At 46.7% G+C, this 25,842-nt stretch overlaps 2 protein-coding genes, 1 long non-coding RNA gene and 1 pseudogene across 3 annotated transcripts; 3 read left to right on the top strand and 1 right to left on the bottom strand.

The window, feature by feature from the left end:
* The first annotated feature begins 1,079 nt into the window (after positions 1 to 1,079).
* Positions 1,080 to 8,916, top strand: LOC129354846 (adenylate cyclase type 8-like; annotated as a pseudogene).
* Positions 8,917 to 10,013: 1,097 nt separating this feature from the next.
* Positions 10,014 to 19,717, top strand: LOC129354844 (xanthine dehydrogenase/oxidase-like). The gene is given in 36 exon segments (XM_055024375.1): positions 10,014 to 10,100; positions 10,336 to 10,393; positions 11,005 to 11,101; positions 11,234 to 11,342; positions 11,838 to 11,964; positions 12,053 to 12,088; positions 12,091 to 12,113; positions 12,320 to 12,409; positions 12,485 to 12,565; positions 12,906 to 13,053; positions 13,161 to 13,253; positions 13,366 to 13,517; positions 13,596 to 13,689; positions 14,452 to 14,561; positions 14,694 to 14,878; positions 14,949 to 15,111; positions 15,191 to 15,280; positions 15,357 to 15,526; positions 15,601 to 15,724; positions 15,798 to 15,917; positions 15,993 to 16,089; positions 16,165 to 16,289; positions 16,476 to 16,609; positions 16,678 to 16,765; positions 16,845 to 16,931; positions 17,015 to 17,206; positions 17,284 to 17,429; positions 17,564 to 17,645; positions 17,750 to 17,845; positions 18,064 to 18,267; positions 18,372 to 18,424; positions 18,497 to 18,611; positions 18,703 to 18,768; positions 18,841 to 19,029; positions 19,123 to 19,290; positions 19,374 to 19,717. Coding segments are annotated over 36 exon segments (4,050 nt in total). The 3' UTR covers positions 19,425 to 19,717.
* A 1,324-nt stretch (positions 19,718 to 21,041) lies between these two features.
* Positions 21,042 to 24,193, top strand: LOC129354842 (tetraspanin-7-like). The gene is made up of 8 exons (XM_055024374.1): positions 21,042 to 21,411; positions 22,223 to 22,411; positions 22,513 to 22,587; positions 22,657 to 22,752; positions 23,022 to 23,177; positions 23,728 to 23,811; positions 23,877 to 23,958; positions 24,098 to 24,193. Exons 1-7 carry the CDS (start codon positions 21,328 to 21,330, stop codon positions 23,943 to 23,945), a joined length of 753 nt encoding a protein of 250 aa, XP_054880349.1. The 5' UTR covers positions 21,042 to 21,327; the 3' UTR covers positions 23,946 to 23,958; positions 24,098 to 24,193.
* Positions 22,376 to 25,665, bottom strand: LOC129354843 (uncharacterized). Its single transcript, XR_008605204.1, has 3 exons — positions 25,466 to 25,665; positions 23,820 to 24,018; positions 22,376 to 22,436 (listed from the first exon to the last, which is right to left on the bottom strand). It is a non-coding gene; the product is annotated as an uncharacterized LOC129354843 (long non-coding RNA).
* Between the last annotated feature and the right edge of the window lie 177 nt (positions 25,666 to 25,842).

Genomic DNA, 25,842 nt, shown 5'->3' with positions numbered 1-25,842 from the left:
GTTTAGTTGGTTTAATTTGTGAGTTTAGTGATTAGAAAACATTTCTCTGAATCTGTTCAAATGCTTTTTGTTGACGTTTACCAGAATATTTAAGTTAATATTTCATTTTTCAGTGAAATGATGAGAATCAGCCTCCAAAATCTCCTTATTTCCACTGCCAAACATTAAATGGTTCAGTTTTAACTGGACTTTCTTCCCTTTACGTTACCATAGAAAGGGTCAGCATGTTTCCCCTGAAGGATTACATGAAGGATCCAACAGAACCATCTGCGACTGTTTACGGACTTTTATCAGGTCGACTGTTTGATAGCAGCTGGCATGGATACGTTATTGTTACAGTTTTATATTTTTACATGTTTGTGTCGACAGGAATGAATAAAATCAGCCTGAGCTTCCACATGTTCAATCAAACTGATGAATTGTTTCTATTTCTTATGAATAAGTCCTGATATGGACGGTTACCAGGAAATACCTTCACTACTTTATATCCAGTCTGAACATAAAATAAAGTGAAGAGGTTTCGCCACCAGGTGGCAGCACACTGAACCTACATCAGTGGACCACTTTTAGCTCCCTGATCAGATGCTTACAGTCCATCTTCTCAGATTTCTGTCCATCTGTGAAGTTGCCACCAACATGGTGACACAACCTGAGCACACAAACACAACCTGGCCTGGTTGGAGGCCTGCCAATCCCATCAGGCACCTGAACGGTCAGACACAGCCACATGCTTAATCTGACCGATTAATGATCAGCCTTTTGTCCATTTAGGAGTCCTGATGGGATTAGCGCGGCACTGGGACATCTGCTGGTCAACTTCAGCTCATTACACCAAGCTGCTGCGCCTCACTCAGACCTGCAGTTCATTCAGGAGCTGCAGGTTCTGGCTGTGACCCGAGAGTACCGTCCGTCTTTACTCACCGACACCATGAAGACCGGACGCTTCCGCTGATAAAACCCTCAGGAGGCTGATGAAGAAATGAGGAGCTTGGAAAGTGTGTTTGTTTCATGGATAAATCACTTTGAGCTGAAGAAGTTGGAGTTGATGAACCTGAGATGAACAAGGAAGCAGCAAAGAACAAAAACAAGACAAACCTCCAGAACCAGAGGCCTTACTGGAGAACAGAAACTGAATTCTGCAACCAGTGAGTACAACTACGACTCGGTTCTGTTCAGGTTTTCATCCTATGAACTAATATTCAGAGGATTCAATAAAACCCTTTACCATTTCTTACCGACTGATTGTTCCCATTGAGCCAATTTACCTTGAATCTAAAGGTTTCAGTTTGGTGGGAAGCAGGAATCCTCTTTAATGGTTCTGGATACTTTAACATGGTTGAGTCAACAGGAAGTTGAAGTACAGCATGGCAGCATGGCGCTGGCCTCAACTGGCATGAGATTAACACCATCTGCTTCATCAGCACTCTGACAGCTCAGTGGAGGCCTCTGCTGATTACAGACAAGAAAACCAGAGTATTAGACACCAGGTAGAAACCACTAAATAACTGGAAATAGAGAATAAGATGCACTTTTAAGCATAATAATAATAATACTTGTTATATCTGTTGATGTTAAATCCTCTTGGAATCAAAGATGTCCCGTTTGAGAAAACCAAAGAGGCAAAGAGTAGAGCCCTGAGGTTCACCTCAGAGAAAAGTTTGACCCTTGATTTAAGAGCCATAAAGTGGGAAATTAAGGGATCTATCAGATTACTATTGAGTGACTGCACTGATTTGGCATAATGGACAATGGTCTGGCAGAGATCCTGACTGAAATCAGACGAGTGTTTCATGGTTTCTGCTCCACACAGCTCCGTAGCTCAGTCCTACCACCCACATAACCATGACTGACAACAACACCACACTGATAAATGGCGACTGTGAATCAGCCAGACAGCCCAGTGACATCACCTTCAGTGCGAACATCAGCCCCGCCCACGGTCTACGAAGGAAACGTCTGCTGTGGCAGACTGCCGTCAGGAACATCATCGACCAGCACAACCTGTACTCTCTGAGGCTCGCTGGCGGCCTGGAGAGAGGCAGACACCGCATCACCGTCACAGACGCCTACATTGCAGACATCAACAGGTACGACACCTGCTGCCACAAGCAGCAGGTCCCAAGAACAAGCATTGGGATGTTTTGGTCTTTAATTGGTTTCTTTCTGTGGTTCTGCAGGCAGATTCGCAACAAGACGTCACGTGGCAATTTTTGGCAGAAGCGTCGATCGTCTGTGGCGAGTTCATCCAGCTCCAAGGATTTCTGTACAAACTCAAGTCGCACAACGTTTGCTTACCGATGCCGACTTCTTTGTGTCGTACGGATCGACGATCCGAGGCATCTTCATTCCCACCATGCAGCTGACATTCAAGTAGAGAAGCTCAAACAAAAAGGAAAAACAGTCTGATGTTCAACAGTTTTTTAAAACTTGTGTTTCATCTGGACCTCCAGGTCTGCTGACCTGGAGTTGACCTACCAGCAGTTCTCGTCAGCTCAGCGAAGAACCTCTCTGGTTGTCACCAACCTCATCGACATCTTCATCCGGCTGTTCATCTCTCTGGTGACGTGGCCAACAGGTTGGGGGCGGTGGCTTGTGACTGGCTGACCGGCCTGTCGCTCGTTCTGTGGGCCGGATCTGTGGGCTGGCAGTGGCAAACAAGGAGGTGATGACTTCACCACAGTGGCTCAGGTATGGCTGAAACAAGGCTGTTCAACGTCCCAACAATATTTGATGACTATAAACAGGTCTGGATTTGCAGGTTCCTGTCGGTGCTCACCTGGGGTCTCAGACCGTCCAGGTGTTGGTCGGGTTTTCAGCTGGGCTGAACCCGATCACTCCTGGTATGTCTTCTTCACTCTGTTCTCCACCTACACCCTGTTGCCGCTCCCCCTGCCTTGGGCAATTGCCGCAGGGACAATCACCTCCACCCTGCACCTCCTAGTGGATGTCTGTTGGCACTACAGTGACCAAATTCTGATCAAGGGTTAGAAAAACTTTTAGACTTTCCATTTTTTACTGCCATATGTCTTCCCTTTTCAGTCTAAATGCCTCTCCACCTTCTTTATGTTCTTTCCTTTGTCCAGGTGTTTCTCAAAAGGCTTGTTGTACCTGGCGATGAATACCGCCGGTATCTTCATGAACTACCTATCTGACAGGACTCAGCGGCAGAGTTTTCTGGAGACACGAAGATGTATAGAAGGACGAGTCCGACTGGAGAGGGAGAACCAAAGACAGGTAAAGGGTTCCCCTCTTAGGCATATTTACTCTTACGTAAGATGAACATGTCCAATTCTGTCATCTTTCTCTCAGGAGCGTCTGGTAATGTCCATCCTACCACGCTTCCTGGTTCTGGAGATGATTGCCGACATGTCTGCAGTGGATGAATATCTGCTGCCTCAACAGTTCCATAAAATCTACATCCACCACTACAAGGACGTCAGGTTGCCAAACCCTTTTCTGATCTGAAGCAAAGCGATGTTATGTGATCTACAGCTTCTGACGCACCAGTAAACATCTTCTCTGTTTGTCCAGCATCCTGTTTGCAGACATCATCGGCTTCACGTCTCTCTCTTTGATTCTTTCGGCTCAGGAACTCGTTAAAACTCTTAACGAGCTTTTTGGACGCTTCGACAGGCTGGCTGAGGTCTGGTGACTTTTTCAACAGTTTCTAAAATAAAAACTGTCAGCCTCCTTTGAGGACGAGGTTAAAGTTTCTCTCGTGTGAGCAGGAGCACCAGTGTTTGCGGATAAAGATCCTTGGTGACTGTTACTACTGTGTGTCTGGAGTCCCAGAACCCCAGCGCGGCCACGCCCGCTGCTGTGTGGAGATGGGCCTCAGCATGATCAGCACCATACGGTAAGACAACAGACACCCCAAACACCATCTGTGCAGACGTCTCTGACACATGAACACGATGCTGCAGGTATGTCCGTCGGGAGCTGCAGGGAATTGGACATGCGAATTGGCGTCCACTCAGGTTCTGTCCTCTGTGGGGTGCTGGGTCTTCAGAAGTGGCAGTTTGACATCTGGAGCTGGGATGTTGACATTGCCAACTGTCTTGAAGCTGCAGGAATACCTGGGTCAGCAGTTTAAACCAACACCTGGGTCTCAGAACAGCTAAAGCCAGTTCATGTTTCCAGCGATTGGTTAAGAGACGTATTCCTCTCTCAGGCAGGTGCACATTTCACAGGCCACTCTGGACTGTCTGGGTGGGATCTATGAGACAGAACAGGGCCATGGCCAGGACCGGAGCGAATTTCTACGGAAACACAACGTTGACACTTACCTTATCCGCCCGGCAACACGGGAGAGGCACAGCCACCTAAAGGCGTCCAAGTTATGATGAACTCACAACTTGGAGTGCTGAGTTGCCTTTTGGAGACATCCTGGGGATGAATTTCGTAAGAGCATGAAATATAGTTGACAAAAATCTGGATTTTTCAGGAGTCATTTCATTATTTCTTCCCTTGTCCGTCCCATAGATCCTGGCCACTTTCACCAATGGCTCTCTCACCCAGCTGCCCAATCACATCACAGCTCAGCGTTCCGGTTCACGGGAAGTGAACAAGAGGATCCGCCAGGCAATGGAAGTGCGAAGCAGCGAGCGAATGAGGAAAGAGCACATCACCACTTTCTCTCAGGTGTTCAAGGACTCCCAAGTGGAGGGAAAGGTAACTTCCTGTTTGGAGATTGGTTTGTTTCAGGTGTGATGGGCAGGTGGATGATCATAGTCTGCTTCTTTTTCAGTATTCTCAGATGAGAGATGAACTCTTCAAGTCTAACATGGTGTGTTCCTTCATCCTACTCCTACTGCTGATGGCCGTCCAGGTGCTAATTCCTGCACCGAGGTATGCTTCTCCACTAACCAATAGATTAATTCCTACCAAAATGTTTCTGATAACATAAAACAGGTTTTTAAATTGAATTGTTTCAGTTTATGTATACTTAATGTACACTGCTCCTCACCAACTTCTGGTATAAACGAAACATCATCAGCGAAACAGGAATGCCGAGTATTTATCCTCGTTTACCAAACCGGTGCTGTTTCTGTCTTGTTGAGGTGGGAGTCCGATGGTGGCCCAGTTCATCATCAGTGGCTTTGTCTACTTCCTGCTCCTGTTGTTGACTCTGGGGGAGGAATTTAAACGTTGCCCCTCCCCTCTACAGTCACTCTGCTGCTGGGTTCATGAAACCAAGTGCGCACGAACTCTCCTCATGCTAACTGCCATCACCGTCAACTCTGTGATCGCCTCGATGAACATCGTAAGTCTGAATGTTTTGATTTTAGTCATTTTGACAGTCACAACCCACACAAGGTTATTGGCTTCATGCTGTGTTCAGGGCTGCTGGGAAACTGGATCTGATACTGTGAAGGTCAAAGTTTAAGCACTGAAGCAAATGAAGTTTCTTCTTCTTTCAGCTCTGGTGTGATTGGTCAGAATCCGGCGTTACTGAAGCATTTGTGACTCCACCTCCCTCCAGATGGTCAGACATGAACATCTGTACTCATCCAGAGGTGAGAGCTCCTTCATTCTGGACTCCTGGAACATGAAGCTAATGTCCTACCTACAAAAGTAACCTGCAGCGGTAGTCTGTATTATTAGCCTGTAGAACTAGCCTGTAGCATCAGATTGTAGCATTAGCCTGTAGCATTAGCCTGTAGCATTAGCCTGTAGCGCTAGTCGGTAGCATCAGCCTGTAGCACTAACTTGTAGCATTAGCCTGTAGCATTAGCCTGTAGCATCAGACTGTAGCATTAGCCTGTAGCATTAGCCTATAGCACTAGTCTGTAGTGCTAGTCGGTACCATCAGCCTGTAGCACTAACTTGTAGCATTAGCCTGTAGCATTAGCCTGTAGCATCAGACTGTAGCATTAGCCTGTAGCATTAGCCTATAGCACTAGTCTGTAGCGCTAGTCGGTACCATCAGCCTGTAGCACTAGCCTGTAGCATCAGCCTGTAGCACTAGCCTGTAGCATTAGCCTGTAGCACTAGCCTGTACATTAGCCTGTAGCATTAGCCTGTAGCAGGAACATGACAGTAGCCTTCAACCTGTGCAGCTTTTCCCTGACAGTTCAGTAGTCACCATGGTTACCTGTCCAACCTTTTGTCAACAGTTCATGGTGCTGAGCGCGGTGGTCGCTATGGTTACCTGTGCGGTGTTCCTCAGGCTGAGCTGCATGCTGCAGCTGGCCTTCCTGCTGCTGTCCGCCGGTTTCTACACTTACATCATCGAGACTCAGAGGTACATTCAGGTGCTGTGGGACGTCTCTGAGAGGACGGCCGCCTCATGCCGTCTCCCGTCTCACGTTGTCCTCCCTGTTGATCTGATCTGAGGTCAGCTCCCAGCAGCTCTGCCAGGGGGGCGTTTGTCTGGTTCTCATGATGATGTTCGTGGTGGCAGTGCTTTACAACAGCAGACAGGTGAGGCCAGCAGGACAGACTGCTCACCTCTGTCTTCAGCATCTTATTCTCGCTCTTCTTCGTTGGTAGCTGGAGGCCATGGCGCGGCTGGACTTCCTGTGGCGCCTGCAGGCCGGGAAGGAGGTGGAGGACATGAAGGAGCAGCGTGAACACAACGAGTGTCTGCTGCTCAACATCCTGCCGTCTCACGTGGCTCAGCACTTCCTGGAGAGAGACACCAACAACGAGGTGACCGCCTGGGCGGACCAATCCCACGATGCCTCTGTCGCTGATGAACCAACCTGCTGCTGTGTTTGGACACTAGGAGCTGTACGCCCAGTCGTACCAGCGGGTCGGGGTTCTGTTCGCCTCGCTGCCCGGATTCTCCGACTTCTATGAGCAGAAGGAACTGGTCCATCAGCACGTCGAGTGTCTGCGGCTCCTCAACCACATCATCAGCGACTTTGACGAGGTCAGAACGGCTCAGACCTGGTTCACTGGGAAGTCCAAACTGTATACCAAAACTGGCAAATTTAAAGCATAAATTCACTAAACTAAGAAAAAAAAACAGCTAAAGGAACTCAGTGTTCCACCTTTTAAAAAATTATTGACTTAAGAAAAACTTTCATATCTTGCCCAAAAATTACGTGAGTCAGTTTTTCCTCATATTTCAAATGTACTGAGATATTACTTGTTCTCTATTGTAGTTGGACAGTTTTTTTCCCCCCATTTTCTACTCGTGATCAGTAAATCCTTTCCGGGCCTCAAACAGCCCCCGGGCCAGATGTTGGTCCACCCTGATTAACCAGCCTGCCTGTCGCTGCAGCTGCTGGACGAGTGTTACTTCCAGGAGGTGGAGAAGATCAAAACCATCGGCAGCTCCTACATGGCCGCCTCGGGCCTCTCACCTGACGACAGGTGAGTGTCCTCCTGCCTCGGCTCGGTGCTGCGGCCGCTTGCTAACGGCGATGTGTCCATCAGGAGAGCGACGGCAGCTGGCGTCACCTCAGTGAGCTGGTGCTGTTCGCTCTGGCCATGCAGGAAACGCTGCGGCAGATCAACACGCAGACTGGGAACCAGTTCCAGCTGAGAGTCGGTGGGGGCAGAAACACACACACACACACACACACACACACACACACAGACACACAGATACACACAAACACAGAGACACACACACAGATACACACACCGAGACACACACACAGAAACACACACACACAGAAACACACACACACAGAGACACACACACACACAGATAACACACACAACACACAGATACACCCAGACACACACAGAACACAGATACACACACACAGAGACACACACACACAGATACAGAGAGAGACACACACACACACACACACAGATACACAGATACACACACACACACAGACACACACAAAGACAGAAAGAGTTCCTTTCAAATTCTCACCATATTTAAAAAATGATTTTCAATGATTTATATTTAATTTAGGATCACATTTGTTTTTGTTTCTTATAATTTTTTTTTTTTATATCTTAGTTTTTTCATCTCCAGTATTTTCTATGTATTTTTTTCCATAAGTAATAGTGTGACTCTCAAAGTGATTTAAAACCTCCAGCTGTTTTATGCAGTTCTCTCTCTGGCCTGTAGGTGTCGCTCACGGCCCGGTGATCGCAGGTGTGATCGGCGCCACCAAGCCGCAGTACGATATCTGGGGGGCGACGGTGAACATGGCGAGCCGGATGGAGAGCACCGGGTCAGCGGGAGGATCCAGGTGAGCACCTGTTTGTGGGAGGAGCTTATGCAGCCATCATCATCATCATATCATCATCATCATCTCCTTCAGGTCCCAGAAGCCACTCTGCATTTTGGTGGAGCAGGGCTTCCTACGGCAGCTCAGAGGACATTCATGTGAAAGGCATCAGTGAGCGACATGGAAAGGTCTGTGCTTCAGCTCCAGGTCACGGTATTAAGGTGAACTCTGACCCGTCTCCTCCTCCAGGTTCGGACCTACTTCGTGAGCAATCGGGACGAGCGGTCCAGCTTCGTGGAGCGCGGCGGTGGGCGGGGCTTCAGCATGACAGGAACACGCTGGGAGCGGTGGTCTACAGCCTGGTGCAGGCCAGGAAGAGGGAAAGGCTGAGGGAGGAGAACGGAGGCTTTCCACTTGGTCCAAGCTTCCTGATTTTCAAAATAAAAGCCTTCCTGCGACGGAGCATTGGAGGCAGATTCACACATGAAACCCAAAAAACTGTTCAGAGTGACCTTTTGTCTTTTACCTCGAAGTTCTTCTTCTGTTTTGTGAAACCGGGGCCAACAAGCTGATCCATCCTGACCCGACGAGACTGGACCCGACTGGACCCGACCTCCAGATGAAGACATAAAGACACATTGCTCAGTGTTGGGTAGTTTTCACTGTTTGAAGGAGCGATAGCGCTGGAATGTAAATGCTTGGAGGTTATTGTTGTACTTTTGTATCATTTTAATTCCTAAAATGTAAAATAAAAACATATAAACATTTAAGTGAATTTATTGGGAGTGGAGTTCCTCAGGGCTGTGTGTTCGGCTCCCTGCTCGTAGCTCTGACCAGTTAAAGGTTTCACATTAAACGCCGCGCTGCGTCTCATTTACACGCTGCATCGTCTTCATGGTGACTAACAGCAGAGTCTTTGTGGATGTTTCTTGAGGGCAAATCGAATCGATTCGAAGTCGTGAGTCACATGAAGCTCAGAGTGAAGGACTGATGTGAATCATCAACCTTTAATATGGAGCAAAGAAAGAAAATATAAGACTTAAACTGAATCAGTGAAAGAAAATCAGTTCAGCAGAGCGGGTCAAAGGTCAAGGTTAGAGCTCCATCAGCAGAATTAGAAACATGATTTTAGGTCAGGGGAGTGGATACTTTTTCACACATTTGTGAAAAATCAAATGTGCAAGCGTGGACCTAAGAGGAGAAGCGAGCAGCACAGACGCTGGCGTGGCAGTTGCTACGACACAGGGAATGAGAGAAGGAGTCGCAGAATGTACAAGACGAGTCGGCAGAGAGAAAAAGTAAAAGTATCGTCATGTTTTATGAAACTAAAATATTTACATTTTTACTCAGATTATCTTCGTCTCATATTGAAATTAATTTGACTTATCAATAAGAGAAATAAAAAATATTTCAACCCTTTCACATTTCTTTAGTTTTCTTATTCAATGTAAAAGTTTCTGGTGTGACTCAATGTGTGTATTTAGTGTGTATTTTGATGTGTGTATTTAGTTTGATGATGGATTTAAATCAAATGTTCTGATTTGGTTTTTCTGCGTATTAAGTGTTTTATCGTATTTTTATGATTAATAATCATCGTTTTTACTCTCCATGTCTGCTGAACGTGACCTCATGTCTCTAAACCCGTTACCTAAGCCATACTGTCCTGACCTTTGACCCCCCGCTGTGAATAATTAGCCTGCAGAGGCGTGTAATAAGTTTATGATCAAAGTTCTGACTGTAGCGGGTCGTCGGCCTGACGGCAGCGTCGCTTCAACTCACATGTCTGGAACGGATCCGACTCCCGTTGGACTGCAGGTTCTGGGAGGAGGAAGAGGAGGAGCCTTCCTCTGAAGGAGCTTCATTAGCAGCAGGATGGAGACCAGCAGGAACAGAACCATGGCCGACTCTCAGAACCGGACCGGCTCAGATGAGCTCATCTTCTTCGTGAATGGAAGGAAGGTAAGACCGGTCGGTTCTGGTTCTGGTGGAACTCAGGAGTTCAGTCTGATCCCATGCTGCATGTTGACCCACTGATACCAGGCTCGGTTCTACCGACCCGACCCGAATGGAGAAATCTTCATTAATCATCTGCAGTTTGGAGAAAACAGAAGATATTCAGAAAGGATTTATCTGATCGGCTGGTTCTGGTTTCAGACCCAATCCGTCCTAATTTTTATTCTGTTAACTTTTGCAGATTGTTGAAAAGAACCCGGATCCTGAGATAACTCTGCTGACGTACCTGAGGAGAAAACGTAAGATCCCACCCACATTTCATCTGCAACGAGTCCAACAATTTTATATCGACTTCCTGTCAGTTTGAGTTTAGAGTCGATCGGGTTGAAGACGTTCTGCATCAGCAGTTCTTCATCTTTAAGGAAAAACAGGGAATCAGTGATGAAGATTTAAACCAGGCAAGATGTGGGACCCAAGATGAACCCCTGAGGAACCCCAGAATGAAGTGAAAGTAAACTAGAAAAAGGTCAGAGGTCAGAGAGAGGCTGATGGAGAAGAAGGATGAGTCAACAGAATCAAAGAGAAGCTTCTGGGTTTAATAGAAAAACTGTTTATAGGAGACAGCAGGATGATGCATCAAGACGGAGTTTGAGGAGAAACGTGATATGAAGCATCTCTAGAAGAACCAGAGACATGATGTTGGACGTTATGAGGTTTAAGACTTTGAAAGACGATTTCCCTTCAGGTCTCTGGTTGAGTGAAGAGTTTGGACTTCCTCTGGTTATTGCTGATTTAGACCAGGCTGTGGTTTTGTATCTTAACCTTCAGTACATGAGCAGTCAGGAGGTCGGAGTGAAGATTTGACCACTGGTTTCCTGATTTCCACATTAACTCATGGTGTGTGTCTCAGTGGGGCTGACAGGAACCAAGCTGGGCTGTGCTGAAGGGGGATGCGGCGCCTGCACCGTCATGCTGTCTCGATACCAGGCGGAGCCGCAGCAGCTGCTGTATCCTCCGCTGGGTGAATGAACCGTGCCTGGACTGCGGTCATGTGCTTTCCACCTGACTTCTGAGACTTTTCACACCAACAAACTGATTTCACAGCTGCTCAAAGAGCTGTTGTCTTCAACTGATATCAGACACTACGCCGTGAACGCCTGCCTCGCACCCCTGTGCTCTCTACACCTGGTTGCCGTCACAACGGTGGAGGGAATTGGCAGCGTGGCGAGGAAGCTGCACCCTGTACAGGTGAGACCAGGTGAGACCAGGTGAGACCAGGCGAGACCAGGCGAGACCAGGTGAGACCAGGTGAGACCAGGCGAGACCAGTGAGACCAGGAGACCAGGTGAGACCAGGCGAGACCAGGTGAGACCAGGTGAGACTAGGTGAGACCAGGTGAGACCAGGCGAGACCAGGCGAGACCAGGCGAGACCAGGTGAGACCAGGTGAGACTAGGTGATACCAGGTGAGACCAGGCGAGACCAGGCGAGACCAGGTGAGACCAGGTGAGACCAGGCGAGACCAGGCGAGACCAGGTGAGACCAGGTGAGACCAGGCGAGACCAGGTGAGACCAGGTGAGACCAGGCGAGACCAGGTGAGACCAGGTGAGACCAGGCGAGACCAGGCGAGACCAGGTGAGACCAGGTGAGACTAGGTGAGACCAGGAGACCAGGTGAGACCAGGTGAGACCAGGTGTCACCGTCTGAAGCTTCATCAGTGGCATTAATGTTCTCTGTGTTCAGGAACGGATCGCCAAGTCTCACGGCTCTCAGTGTGGTTTCTGCACTCCGGGAATCGTCATGTCCATGTACGCACTGCTGAGGAACAACCCCACTCCAAACATGGCCGAAGTGGAGGAGGCCTTCCAAGGTTGCTGTTATTGGGGGCATCAGACTCTGACTCTCATCTTAATCTGAGTCGTTCTCATTGCAGTAATAAAAATAATCTTCTCTTTCAGGAAATCTGTGCCGCTGTACGGGATACAGACCGATTCTGGAGGATTCAAAACCTTCACGGTGGTACGAACAGATGGCTTCATGTTTCTGGTTTCAGTAACTTTAACATGTCGGTATCAACGTAAGGACCATAAGCTGTCATCATAGAGACAGTAACAACTAGCAGGGGTAAAAAAAAGCAAAACAATGATAGGTGTTTACCATAAAACAGCAGCAGATTCCAGCTGTCCACATGAAGACAGGAAGAATTTTACTTTGTGTTCTTCTAGGAAGGAGGATGTTGTGGAGGCAAAGGACAAAATGGCTGCTGTATTACCAATGGGAGCGGAGCTTTCGAAGGGTCAAAGGACAAACCAGAGGCAAGCCTCACTAAAAGCCGACATCAGTACGAATACCTCTAGTCTGACCAGCATTAAATGTACATCGTTTCACAGGAGGCCACATCTCTGTTCAACACAGCAGACTTTGAGCCGTACGATCCCACACAGGAAGTCATCTTCCCCCCTGAACTCCTGGTGAGGAACGCAACACCTCTGGAGATTCATTCAAAGAGGTTTCATAAGTTAAACCAGGCAAAATACCATGAATATGTTACAAATAAACCTGACTATCATCTGCATACGGTTGAACACAGGCTTTTGTTTCAGCCAAAACTCTAAACTTCATGAAGGAACCAGAGCAGTCCAGGTGTACTACACAACTATAGCACTACAGTTCTACCTGCTGTGGTATCATTACTTTTAGTCTAATTTCACACTTAGTGTGAGCAAATAGTCCACAACAAGTTATTTCAACCCGCCACTGATTATTTGATAAATGACTTAAACCTTTCTTCTTGCCTTTCTTCTCCCATAGAATCTGTCAAAGAGTCAAAGATCATCACGTAGTCTGTGTTTCCATGGAGACCGGACAACATGGCTGCAGCCCGAGAGCCTGGAAGAGCTTCTGCTCCTGAAGTGGAGACATCCAGACGCCCGACTGGTGGTAGGAAACACCGAAGTGGGTGAGTTTTCTGCTTCTCTACCGCCGTCCAACGTTCGTCCAATGTCCGTCCATCCATCCATCGTTCCATCCATCCATCCATCCATCCATCCATCGTTCCTGTTGTAGGTATTGAAGTCAAATTTAAAAACATGGTGTACCCTGTGATCTTGGCTCCGGGTTTCATTGCTGAGCTGAACGCAGTGACTCACACTGAGGATGGTGAGAATGATTCTTCCTAAAGTACCACAAATCATAAACTTCAGTCATTTTAACACTAAAAGTTCAAAATATACAACACAAGACGTGACTAAGCATCCTCTCTGGTCTATAGGCATCGTGTTTGGTGCAGCATGCACCCTCAGTCACATGGGGACGGTGCTGAAAGAGGCCGTTCACAGACTTCCTCCTCATCAGACTCAAGTCTTCCAGGCCATCTTGGAGCAGCTGCGATGGTTCGCAGGACAGCAGATCCGTAATGTAGCTGTGCGTTTCTAAAGAACGCTCAGATCATCTGAAATCATCTCACAAGAGTACAGTCTGTGTGACTGATTGTGTTTTCAGGCCATTGGAGGAAACATCATGACAGCCAGTCCCATATCAGACCTCAACCCTGTGTTTATGGTGGCGGGCTGTAAACTCACACTGAGGGACAAAGGTAGAACTTTTCCTCCAAGTTTATCTGGTTCTGTTTCTGTACGAAAATGAATCCAGACTCCTCCAAAAGATGCAGCCACTGAGAGACAAAACGTCCTGATGTCATACTGTCTCTGTTTGTCAGAGTGGGCGGAGCTTAAGCGACCTTTAATCAAGAGTCCAAACTGGACGTCTTTCTGCATGTAAACAGCCTGTTACATAAGTTTTCACCAGAACTTGTGCAACAAAGTGTTTAATGTTTTCTGACGCTAGTGAAGCCTGAAAGGACAAAAGGTTCATGAGTAATTCAGTTGGATCTTCTCATTCAGGTCTTTGCAGATGATTAACAGCAAATCGCACATTAATCTCTGTAAAGATCATAAACCTTTGTTCTTCTTGCTGCTTCAGTAAAGTCTTTGTGGTGGTGCAGAAACTGTAGAACAGGAAGTTCCTCAGTTTGATGGAAAGACATCAGCAAAGACCCCAGAGAGGCATCTAGTGTTGCCCATCTACCTGGGTCATCTTCAAGTCCATCAATTTGCAGACAATCTGTCCTCTGGACAGACGAGAACAACAGAGATGTTGGACCATTATGAACAGAACCAACAGTCAAGCACGGTGGTGGAAGCTGCAGAATGTGGGTTTATTCTACAGCTGCAGGACCTGAAGACCTAGTGGTCATTCAGTAGACCATGAAGCTCTCTGGAGCCAAATGTTATAGGAAATCAAGCAAACTTTTCCATTTTCTATTTTAATTGCCACCCTTCACTTCTTCATCCACTAGATGGCAGTCGAGAGGTTCAGATGGACGACAGTTTCTTCACAGGTTACAGGAAGACAACTGTACGACCTCAGGAGATCCTGCTCTCTATACTCATCCCATACAGCAAGAAGGTTTGTGTCACATCATGAATGTCTTGAAGCCTAAACCTTCAAGACAGTCTGGTTGTCCTCTGCTGATAATCTTCTCTGCCTACTTTCATCCTGACTCTCATTTGAGGCAGCTGACCTTTCCTCTCCCCACAGTGTCAGTTCGTCTCAGCCTTCAAGCAGTCCCCACGCCGTGAGGATGACATCAGCATCGTCACTGCAGCGATGAGCGCCATGTTCTCTCCTGGGACTGATATAGTTAAAGACCTGAGGCTCAGTTATGGTGGCATGGCGCCGGTGACAGTACTGGCCAAAAAGACGGCAAACCGGCTGCTGGGAAGGTAAGAACTGAAGGGTGAAGATGAAACCGTTAGAGGAAGACTGGACTCAACAATGTGCTGCGTTATGCAGGCAGTGGGGGGAGGAGCTTCTTCAGGAGGCTTGCTCCTCATTGGCAGAGGAGATGAGCCTCGACCCCTCTGCACCTGGTGGCATGGTGACGTACCGGCAGACCCTGACCCTAAGCCTTTTCTACAAGTTCTACCTGACGGTTCTGCAGAAGCTCAGATTGCAGGTTTGTCTCATTGAGTTCAACTTCTTCCATCTAATGAAAGTAAAACCAGACAGTGTTTTCAGATTTGTTGTTCTGTCAGGGTCTGAGTGTTCAGGAGGTTAGCTCAGAGTGTCTGAGTGCCACAGAGATTTACCATCCAGAGACACCGTCCAGCATTCAGGTCTACCAGGTACAGCAAACACACATCCACCGCGCAGACAAACGCATCTAATGTCCAGGAGTGTAATTCTCTGCTCAACCTCCAGGCGGTGCCAGAGGGGCAGAACCAGGATGACATGGTGGGCCGTCCCATAATGCACCTTTCAGCCTTGAAGCAGGCCACAGGTGAGGCAGTTTACTGTGACGATGTGCCTCTCTACGAAAACGAGCTTTACCTGGCCCTGATCACCAGCACCAAGGCTCACGCTAGGATACTGTAAGACACGCTGCAGTCACACCTGGACAGTAACACACACCTGTCCGGTCTCACCTGCTGTGTGTTTGCTGCAGCTCTGTGGACATATCAGCGGCAGAGCAGTGTCCCGGAGTCGTCTGCTGTCTTTTTGCCAGAGATGTTCCCGGCAGTAACATAACTGGAGTAAGACAAGACGAGACAGTCTTCGCCGACGGCCAGGTGAGTTTGGCAGACCGATCAATCAGGGGGATCTGCCATGATCAGGTTAATGATGAGTCTGTTGTTTTCACAGGTGACCTGTGTGGGTCACATTATCGGTGCCATGGTGGCCGACTCTCAGCTTCATGCTCAGAGAGCTGCCAAAGCTGTGAAGATCCAGTATGAAGAGCTGACGCCCATCGTCACCATCCAGGTGAGACCAGAAACACCTGAACGCTCAGTAATCACAGTAAAACTCACTGAACCACATTTTTGTTTCCTTTAACAGGAAGCCATTGCTGCCCAGTCCTTCTATGAACCAATCAGAACCATCCAGAATGGAGACCTTGAAGCAGGCTTTAAACAAGCCGATCACATACTGGAGGGTAAAACAATCTGCCCATTGACCTCCATCTGACCTTGGTTAATTAGATAGTAATCAGCCAATGACTGTCTTTAAGGTGAGATCCATATGGGAGGTCAGGAGCATTTTTACCTGGAGACAAACGTCACTTTAGCTGTTCCCCGAGAAGAAGATGGAGAAATGGAGCTCTTCATTTCCAGCCAATCGCCTTCTGATTCTCAGGTAACAATCAGAAATCTCTGCAAAGTCCATAACACAGGTACGCCACAGGAAGCTGTCAGCCATGTTCAAAACCACAAATAACCCTAACCCTAATTCTTCTGACAAGTTTAAATGCTCACTTTCATTCAGAGTAGAAAGTATCAACCCTCCTATCCGACACATTTTTGTTTGTCTCTTGTTCTTCAGTCTTTTGTAGCAAAGGCCTTGGGTGTCCCAGCAAACAGGGTGCTGGTACGAGTTAAGCGGATGGGTGGAGGGTTTGGAGGAAAAGAAAGTCGGACCACTGTGTTGTCCACTGTTGTTGCCGTGGCAGCAAACAAGTAGGTTACCCTCGTCTCATGTTAAAACTCTGAAACTCCAAAGATTAAAAGAGTTTTGTGTGTTTCAGGTTGAAGAGACCTGTCAGGTGTATGCTGGACAGAGATGAGGACATGTTGATCACTGGAGGACGTCATCCGTTCTACGGGAAATACAAAGTATACGTAGTTCACCTAAGCTTCTGACAAAGGTAACATTACTGGGAGGATCTGAGCTTCGCTCTTGTTTCTGTCGTAGGTTGGTTTCCTCCACAGTGGGAAGGTAGTCGCTCTGGATGTGGCTTTCTACAGCAATTCTGGAAACTCCTTGGATCTCTCGCAGGCAGTGAGTTTCATCCACAACCAGGATTTCTCTTCTTTTGATCACACGCTATGCTGACGATACTTTGCTTCTTTGTACTCATTTAGATTATGGAGCGTGCTCTGTTCCACATGGAAAATTCATACCGTATATCAAACGTGCGTGGCCAAGGTTTCCTGTGTCACACCAACCTTCCATCCAACACGGCCTTCAGAGGCTTTGGAGGGCCTCAAGGCATGATGGTCGCTGAGAACTGGATTACAGATGTGGCTCACAGTCTGGGCCGCTCACCTGAGGAGGTCTGTCCATGAATAAATGTCTGAGCAGCTGGACTCTGGTGTAGAAGTGTCCAGTTAACGAGTCTGTTCCCCTACAGGTACGCCGGTTGAACCTGTACTTGGAGGGAGAGTCAACGCCCTACAACCAGATCCTGCAGGGGCTCACACTGGACCGCTGCTGGGACGAGTGTCTTTCACGGTCTGAATACAAGCAGCGACGAGCTGCAGCGGATCTCTTTAACAGGTAAACCTAATGAATCTGAAGGAAACGTTTAGCTTCAAACTGACAACAACTAGACTGATGGATAATTCTGACTGGCTTTGACTTCCTTTACCTCAGAAGAAAATAAAGTGCAGAAAAAGGTTTTTGTGTTTCAGACAGAACCGATGGACTAAACGAGGACTTGCGATCGTTCCCACTAAGTTTGGCATCAGCTTTACAGCCACCTTCCTCAACCAGGTTCGCTCTACTGGGCTGTGATCTGCTGCGGGTCAAGCAGCTTTTGAGGAGTCTAAGGAGTTTTTTTGTGAATAAGTTTGACCTACTGTGTTCTTTGTCTTTAGGCTGGTGCTCTCGTCCACATCTACAGAGACGGCTCTGTGTTGTTGACTCATGGAGGGACAGAGATGGGACAGGGTCTTCACACCAAGATGGTCCAGGTGGAGAACTGTAAAAGCAGCTTGTTAACACACAACCCTCTTTAAATTATCATCACATCTTCAGCTGCTGATTTTACCTTATTGAAGAAGGAACTGCCCCGCCTCATGGTCATCAAAAAGCAGCAGCTTTCTGGAAGCATAAATTACTGTATAAAGGTGCTGTATTAAAATAAGCAAGAAAATAAGTTCAGCATCATGTGCATCTGAACTGCCTCCAGGTTGCCAGCAGGGTTCTGGGTATTCCCTGTTCAAAGATTTTCATCTCAGAGACCAGCACCAACACGGTGCCCAACACCAGCGCCACCGCTGCGTCCTCGTCCTCCGACCTCAACGGGGCGGCCGTTCAGAATGCCTGTGAGACTCTGCTGGAGCGCCTGGAGCGGTTTAAGACCAAGAATCCCAAAGGATCCTGGGAGGACTGGGTGAGAAGAACCAATAAGTCACACGGTCTTGTTGTTTCTTTTTCTTTAGTCTACATTAACCCAACATCATCTTAAATATCCCAATGTTGGTTTGTGTTTTCTAGGTGAATGCTGCTTACTTCGACAGAGTCAACCTCAGTGCCAACGGCTTCTACAAGTGAGCTTTCAAGTTCAGTCACTGCTTTGACTTAAGTTCAACCAAACTAGAACGGTTTCCTTGCTTCGTTAGGACTCCAGATCTGGGCTATGACTTTGACACCAACTCAGGCAGAGCCTTCAACTACTACAGCTACGGAGTGGCTTGTTCAGAGGTGGAGGTAGACTGTCTGACTGGAGCTCACAAGGTCTGTACTGTCTTCATTCTTTAACCCTCAGATTTCTTTCAACCTGCTAAAGGGAAGTCTTTTGGACATTTCTCATCATTTTGTGTGGCAGAACTTGAGCACCACTATAGTGATGGACGTAGGCCACAGTTTGAATCCAGCCATTGACATCGGACAGGTAGGACATCAAACACTCTGCCGTTGTTTACCTGGATCCCTTGTCTGGTCTACATCTTCTCCTGTTCTCCAGGTAGAGGGGGCCTTCATGCAGGGTCTGGGCCTCTTCACGCTGGAGGAGCTCCATTACTCCCCACAGGGGGTCCTCCTCACTCGGGGTCCTGGTTCCTACAAGATTCCAGCCTTTGGCGACATTCCCACTCAGCTGACCGTCTCTCTGCTCCGAGATGCTCCCAATGAAAAGGCCATCTTTGCCTCCAAGGTAAATGATGTCACTTCCTGTTGACCCTGCAGACAGAAACATCCCTGCTCTCATGCAGAGCAGGACATTTTAAACCGACTCTCTCTCTACCAGGCGGTGGGCGAACCTCCGCTCTTCCTGGCAGCGTCTGTTTTCTACGCCATCAAAGACGCGGTCAGAGCCGCCCGGGCGGAGTCAAAAATGACGGGACCCTTTAGGCTGGACAGCCCGGCCTCTGCAGAGAGGATCCGCAATGCCTGCTGTGACAGATTCACCAAACTGGTATGAAAACCTCCAGGAACATGCTTCAGTGCTACAGAAATAAAACCCTTCCTGATTCTTTGGTTCTGCTGGTTTCCTCCCAGTGCCCTCCAGCTGAGCCAGGTTCCTTCACGCCCTGGTCGGTACGGGTTTAGAGGACAAAACTGTGATCGTCTCATCATCCTGGTTGTGATGAACTGCTGGTGGTTCTGATCTGGATACTTCAGATGATACAGAGAACCTTTGAGGTTCTCTGTATCATCTTACATATATCATCTTACATATACATATATCATCTTACATATATCAACATGTCCTCATCTCTGTCCTATACATAAAAGTATATTAATCTTCAATAAATAAATCTGCTTTAATTTCACCAACTGTAAGGACAACTGTGATCTACATGACGATGACTGTGTCTGGAGAAAATAAAACTTGAAACCTGCTTGAGTTTCTGTGTTGTCATTCAATAGACGGGTCAGAAAAAAGCTGCATTCTGAATTCTGACCAGCAGGGGGAGCTGCAGTTTGAGAAAACATCAGTTGGACCACAAAAGGCTTCTTGATGAATTCATGATAGATCTGTAGTTTTAGGTGTAGGAAGATCCTCCTTCCAGCCCCTCACTGATGTCACTTCCTGTTTTAGACTCACAACAGCTTAAAATTACATTTTAAACATGAGGACTAGAATCTTCAGTGACCATATAAGGTGTTCCTGACAGCTGCATCATGTGGTGTCGTCACCAGGCGATCTAGTTGATGTTCAGTCGTGAAGTTCAGATCAGTTGGTTTAGATGTCAACAGACAAAGTTTCATTTTTGGAGGTCTGATGAAACTAAACTGTTTGTTTATAATGATCATTGTTACATTTGGAGGAAATGTAACAATGATCTGTGTGAATTGTGTGGTCATGGTGTGAAGTATGATGGTCACATGGTGCTTCCTCTACAGACCAGCCCTCAGTGGGACAGAAACCACCATACTTCACACTGTGAAGTATGGTGGTGGCAGCATCATGCTGAGGGCTGTTTCACCGCAGGAGCTTCATAACTTGAGGAAAGATCATTATGTAAAAATATTTAAGGAACATTTAAAACCTGGTTGCTGATTGAATGTGAACTTTTGAGTTTGAAGAAAGAATGAAAAGATGTTTTAGCTACAATTTCTGCTTTTAGCAAATAGAAATAATTGATGTAATACTAACTGACCTAAAGAACAGAACCTCCTCTGACCCAACAGAACCTCCATGGTTCTGCTCAGCAGTGTTTCTAACTTTGATCGGATCTTTGTAAAATTCAAACGACTAGCATCAGAAAATGATGTTGGGACGCTGTGTTTTTCAGACCTGGTTGGTGTCCAGGACCAGGTCCAGTTCCTTTGGGGTTGTTGTTCTGAGGCCCAGTTCTGTAGAACCCGGTTATGACCTGAAGCTGGAGCAGCAACGGTTGGTTTAAAACCGTGGTTATCGGACCGTCCTGGACCGAATCTGGCTGTAAAAGAACAAGAACCTCTGTGTTGGTCTGACTGTGTGACGGATGCTCTGACAGCTCCGTCATCCAAACACCACCTGCGGCAAACATCAAGCAGAGTCAGAACCGGACCTCAGTGCAGCTGAGCCTTTAATGTGGCGGCTCCAGCAGAACATCACGCGGGCCGTAGTGATGACCCGGTTTCTCTCTGGTTTCTGTCCCACTGAGGGCTGGTCTGTAGAGGAAGCACCATGTGACCATCATACTTCACACCATGACCACACAATTCACACAGAGGTGAGGCGTCTCAGCTCCAACTACCCCTAACTACCCCGACCCCGACACATTTTGGATGTTCACACGTTCATCTGCGTTGACCCAGAACCCAAACCGATCCAGAACCGCTCCGTAAAAACTCTAAAAACAAACTACAACTGAACTGACTCTGAAAAATCCCTGTAACGTTTGAGGATGTTGCAGTTACATTTTCCTCCAGCAGAGGACGCCGTTTGACGCCTCAGAGAGCCTTCCTCAGCCCATACAAAGACAGAGGAAGAGGAGCAGCGGGTCCAGTTGAAGTCCGACTGATGATGGCTCCCAGCAGGATGGAGACCAAACCAGTGATCTTCATCCTGAAGATGCTGCTGCTGCTTTACTCCTTCATCTTCTGGGTGAGGACCTTCCTCTTCCTCCTCTTCCTCCCCTGGCAGGCTGAGGAAGAGGAGCAGAGTTTACGTTTTTCCTTCTGCAGGTAGATCCTGGTTTCTAGAGGCAGCCAGGAGCAGAACCTCTATCAGACAAACTAATTATTTATTTAATATCTTTTCTTTTCAACTGGTTTCACATAATTATATTTTGTTAAAGTGAAAAGACAAAATAATCTGACTTTATGACTAGAGATAAAATTAATACATTAACATATGCAAGAAAACCAATAACTTTTGGGATAAATAACCAGGTGCATTATTTTAGGAATGTAATGATTTGGTTCTTTTGGACCCGGTCTGGACGGTTTGTGCTGCTCACAGAACCTTTTCCTCCTGTTTTCTTCCTCCTGCTCTGCTGAGCCACAGACGGATCGATTCATCATTTCCCCACATTGACTGGATATGAATTATTGTAATTTTTCTGGTTTTTGGAGCTTTATAACATTTTTCCTGTTCCAGCAGAGGAACAGAAATGAATCATTAATGTTATTAAATTCACCTTGCGTCAGTGAATCTGCGCCGTTAGCGTCGCTGCTGCTCTGCTTCTCGTCTGGTTGTCACTTTGTCACCTGGCTGCCGCTGTTCGCTCAGTCATGTGCTGCTGAATCACGACCCGCCTCCTTCCTGTGTCTCGGCCCATCTGGTCCGGTTCTGATCCGAATCAGGCAGGTTCTGTCGTCTGGATCAGAACCAGGATCTGAGATCAGGAATCATGATTTATTTAAAACAAGCAGCTGATTGGCCGTCAGTATGACCGCTGGCTCCGCCCCCTCAGGTGACAGGTGTGGTCCTGCTGTCGGTGGGGTTGTGGTGGAAGTTCATGTTGGGGCCGTACACGCTGCTGATCTCCAGCAGCCCCACCAACGCTCCGTACGCGCTGGTCGGTACCGGCGCCGCCATCGTCCTGTTCGGACTGTTCGGCTGCGTCGCCACCTGCAGGGGTCGGCCCTGGATGCTCAAACTGGTGGGAGGTCTCTTCAGATTACACCCTGAGGGACACAGATTAACAAATGAACATGATTACAGGGAGCAGAATGTCTCATCTTGACCCCTGACCTCTTCCAGTATGCTGTTTCTCTGTCTCTGGTGTTCATGATCGAACTCGTCGCTGGAATCTCTGGATTCATCTTTCGTCATGAGGTCTGAAACATTCTGGTTCATTTCAGACGTTTGACTCGGTAAATCATCTGATCGGCTGTGTGTCGCCAGATTAAAGGAACCTTCCTGACGTCGTACTCTGAGGCCGTCATGTGGTACAATGGATACGATGAGAGGAGCATGGCGGTGGACAGCGTCCAGCGCACAGTGAGTCCAGCAGAGTTTAACCCTTAGCTGGTCGTAGCGTTCCTCAGGGCTTCTACTCAGACCTTCCAGGTTTCTAGTTTTTAATCTTTTTATTTTCCTTCTCTGTCTTTGAAAGAGCAGCATTCATATTTATCAATTAATGGTCTCTCTACATTCACCATGGCAACCTGCAGAACAGACCATACGCAGACGATGCACTAGTTTACTCATCAGGAAACCAAAAACAGAATCAGCCTTTAAACGTTGCGTCTTTTTGGATGTTTCTTCAGTTACACTGCTGTGGAGTCCAGAACTACACCAGCTGGTTCAGCAGTGTGTATTTTCCTGCCAGCGGTTTCCCTGCCAGCTGCTGTGTTACCTATGTGGAGTGCAGCAAAGCTGAACTGAAGAATGCGACTCTGGCTGCACACAAAGTCTACAGACAGGTCAGGAGGTCACAGATACACACCAGGAGAGTTCTGACTGACGATGGCTGAAACCTCCAGGAAGATAACATCTGCAACAGTTCAGTCATTCAGTTGGTTGGAAATGCTGATCTCAGTTACATTTTACTGCATTCTTTACACATTAATGAAACTCATCTTTTTCATGCCTCAATGAAATGTGTGCAGAAACAATTACAGAAAACTTCATGTAGCAAGAAAACTTTAGAAGTAAAAGATAAAACTATTGGTTCTCATTTACCTATTAAGAGGTTTATGCATGTATGGATAGATGAATGGATGGATGGATGGATGGATGAATAGATGGATGGATGGATGAATAGATGGATGGATGGATGAATAGATGGATGGATGGATAGATGGAAGGATGGATGGATGGATGAATAGATGGATGGATGGATGGATGGATGGATGAATGGATAGATGTAAGGATGGATGGATGGATGGATGTATAGATGGATGGATGGATGGATGTACGGACGGATGGATGGATGGATGGACTGTTCAATGACCCGTCTCTGTGTCTCTGCAGGGCTGCTATGAGCTGGTGGTGTCCTTCATAGAGAACAACATGGCTGTCATAGCTGGCGTGACGTTTGGCATCGCCTTCTCTCAGGTACTGACCCCTGACCTTGACACGTAACTGATGTTTGGACCCAGTGTGACCCGATTCTGTCCCAGGTGGTCGGGACGTCTCTGGCCTGCTGCTTGGCCCACCTCATCAGCACCAACCAGTATGAGATGGTCTGACAGGTGAACTGAGGTGAGTCCTTCACATGGAATCCTTTCTGACCATCTGCCGTCTCCTCTGCACCATGGAAACCTGCAGACACAAACTCAGTCTCATTTTCCTTGTATTTATTTTGTTTTATGAACATTTTTGCTCTTTCAACTCGTTGCAGTGTTTCCATGAGTCCAGCAGAGGGCGCCGCGGTACAAAGAGCAACTCACATTTTACTCCAGATGTTTACAAAATAAAATCTCTCTGTGTGACTGTTGATCTGATAATCACTAAATGTTTCATCTAAAGCAAATATTCAGACGTAAAACTGAGATTTACATCAACAGATTCTCACCACTGCAACATTAAATGACAGTCAATAAATCCTCCTATTTATGACCTTCAGACTCTCATCTGAGCCTGAGCTACACTTCTACACACCTAACCCTTCAAAATAAAAGCCTCTTTCAACTGCTGTTAATTACTGAAGCCAGGGTCGCTGCCAGGAATCTTGGGCCCCCTGACAAAAAATTGAATTGGACCCCCGATGAAGCTGCTGATATAATGTTTTGATTATATCTGAACCATCAAAAGTGTCACAATTTTAAAGGTTTGCAACTGCTGTGCTTTCTTTGGTTTCTCACATCCAACAGTCCATATCCAGAATGCAAGGAGGTTGCTTAAATATTTTCTATTAGTTTTAGATTACTGAAATGTCTCTCCCCACCAGCAAGTCATAGGCAACATGCAAAATACACAAAGCTATCCAGTCTTCTCAAAAATGCTATGTAGTTACATTTTATTCAAGCTGCAGTATATCACTTTAATAAACTTATGTTTTCTCCTTATTTGTTAAAGCTGCCACCATGTTGTGACACTTTGTTATGAGACAGATAATCTGTGAAAACAATCAATCTCCTCCACCTGCTCCCTGAGCTACTATTACTGGCTAGAGTAATAGCACTAAAACAACCAAAATATCCAATTAGAACCAAGAGGAGGATCTTAGTGCTGTCAATCAACCTCATTCACTCACTGCTAAATATGCTAATGGGGGAGAAACAACTTATCATTGCAGAAAAATGTTTATCTGCTGTCATTGGCAGCTATGCTAACTAGAGTAAGCTTTAACAACAGGCTATGCTAGCTGCAGCATAGGGATGAGCAGCCACATGCATTGTGATTGACAGCAGTAACACTCTTCTGCCACTGACTGGTTGTTTCTAGCACTTAGGAAGTAGATATTTCACAGATTATCTCTCCTACCATTCTGTCACAACATAATGAGTTTTAACAAGTATGTGAAAAAAAAAAATCTTTTTTAAAATAAAAGTTTCATACTGCAGCAGGAGAGGACGGGTCAGGAGGGACGAGAGCCACTGCTGACTGACTCACCTGTTAAGTGCTAAAAGGCACAATGGACACGTTAAATATATGAATATGTTGCTAATTTCTTTCCTTAATTCATTAAATGCTAATGAAAAGGACGCAAACAGTCTGTAGCTAAGCTAACTATGCTAAAGGGTTGATGATTTCACAGTCTACTCACCTCTCTGAGAAAAACTGAGTTAAAAACTGACACTCTTCCCTTTCTTTCTCTTGTTTTTAAATCGAAAAGCTAACTTTATTATTTTTCTCAGCAGCATAGTGACCTCCACAGCCGGTCCCGGTTTCCTGTCTGCTGCTGAACATCTGCAGCTCCAAGCAGGAAGGAACCATTTCCTGCAGGGCGAATATGGATGTCTGCTCTTTATTACATCTTTACTGCTAAAAATAATCTTTGAAAATACAATATGATTAATTTTGTAATTGACAGGTCCCAATTTTTTTTTTTATGAACAATAAATAAATTGTGGAGGTCCCCCTGTTGGTCAGGGGCTGTAACAACCAATAAGTAATATAATCACTAAATAAGAAATTATGACT

The sequence above is a fragment of the Poeciliopsis prolifica genome, unplaced genomic scaffold, assembly GCF_027474105.1.
Source record: "Poeciliopsis prolifica strain line A6 unplaced genomic scaffold, Auburn_PproV2 SCAFFOLD119, whole genome shotgun sequence".
Lineage (NCBI taxonomy): Eukaryota > Metazoa > Chordata > Actinopteri > Cyprinodontiformes > Poeciliidae > Poeciliopsis > Poeciliopsis prolifica.
The sequence above is the reverse complement of the archived record's forward strand: the minus strand, read 5'-3'. Positions and strand labels throughout refer to the sequence as shown.

Excerpts from the sequence above, each read along its gene's own strand:
- LOC129354842 (XM_055024374.1), top strand. The coding sequence starts at position 21,328 with ATGATGGCTCCCAGCAGGATGGAGACCAAACCAGTGATCTTCATCCTG. Across the intron at positions 22,588-22,656 it reads GATTCATCTTTCGTCATGAG|ATTAAAGGAACCTTCCTGAC; the intron begins GTCTGAAACATT and ends GTGTGTCGCCAG. Across the intron at positions 23,812-23,876 it reads TTGGCATCGCCTTCTCTCAG|GTGGTCGGGACGTCTCTGGC; the intron begins GTACTGACCCCT and ends ATTCTGTCCCAG.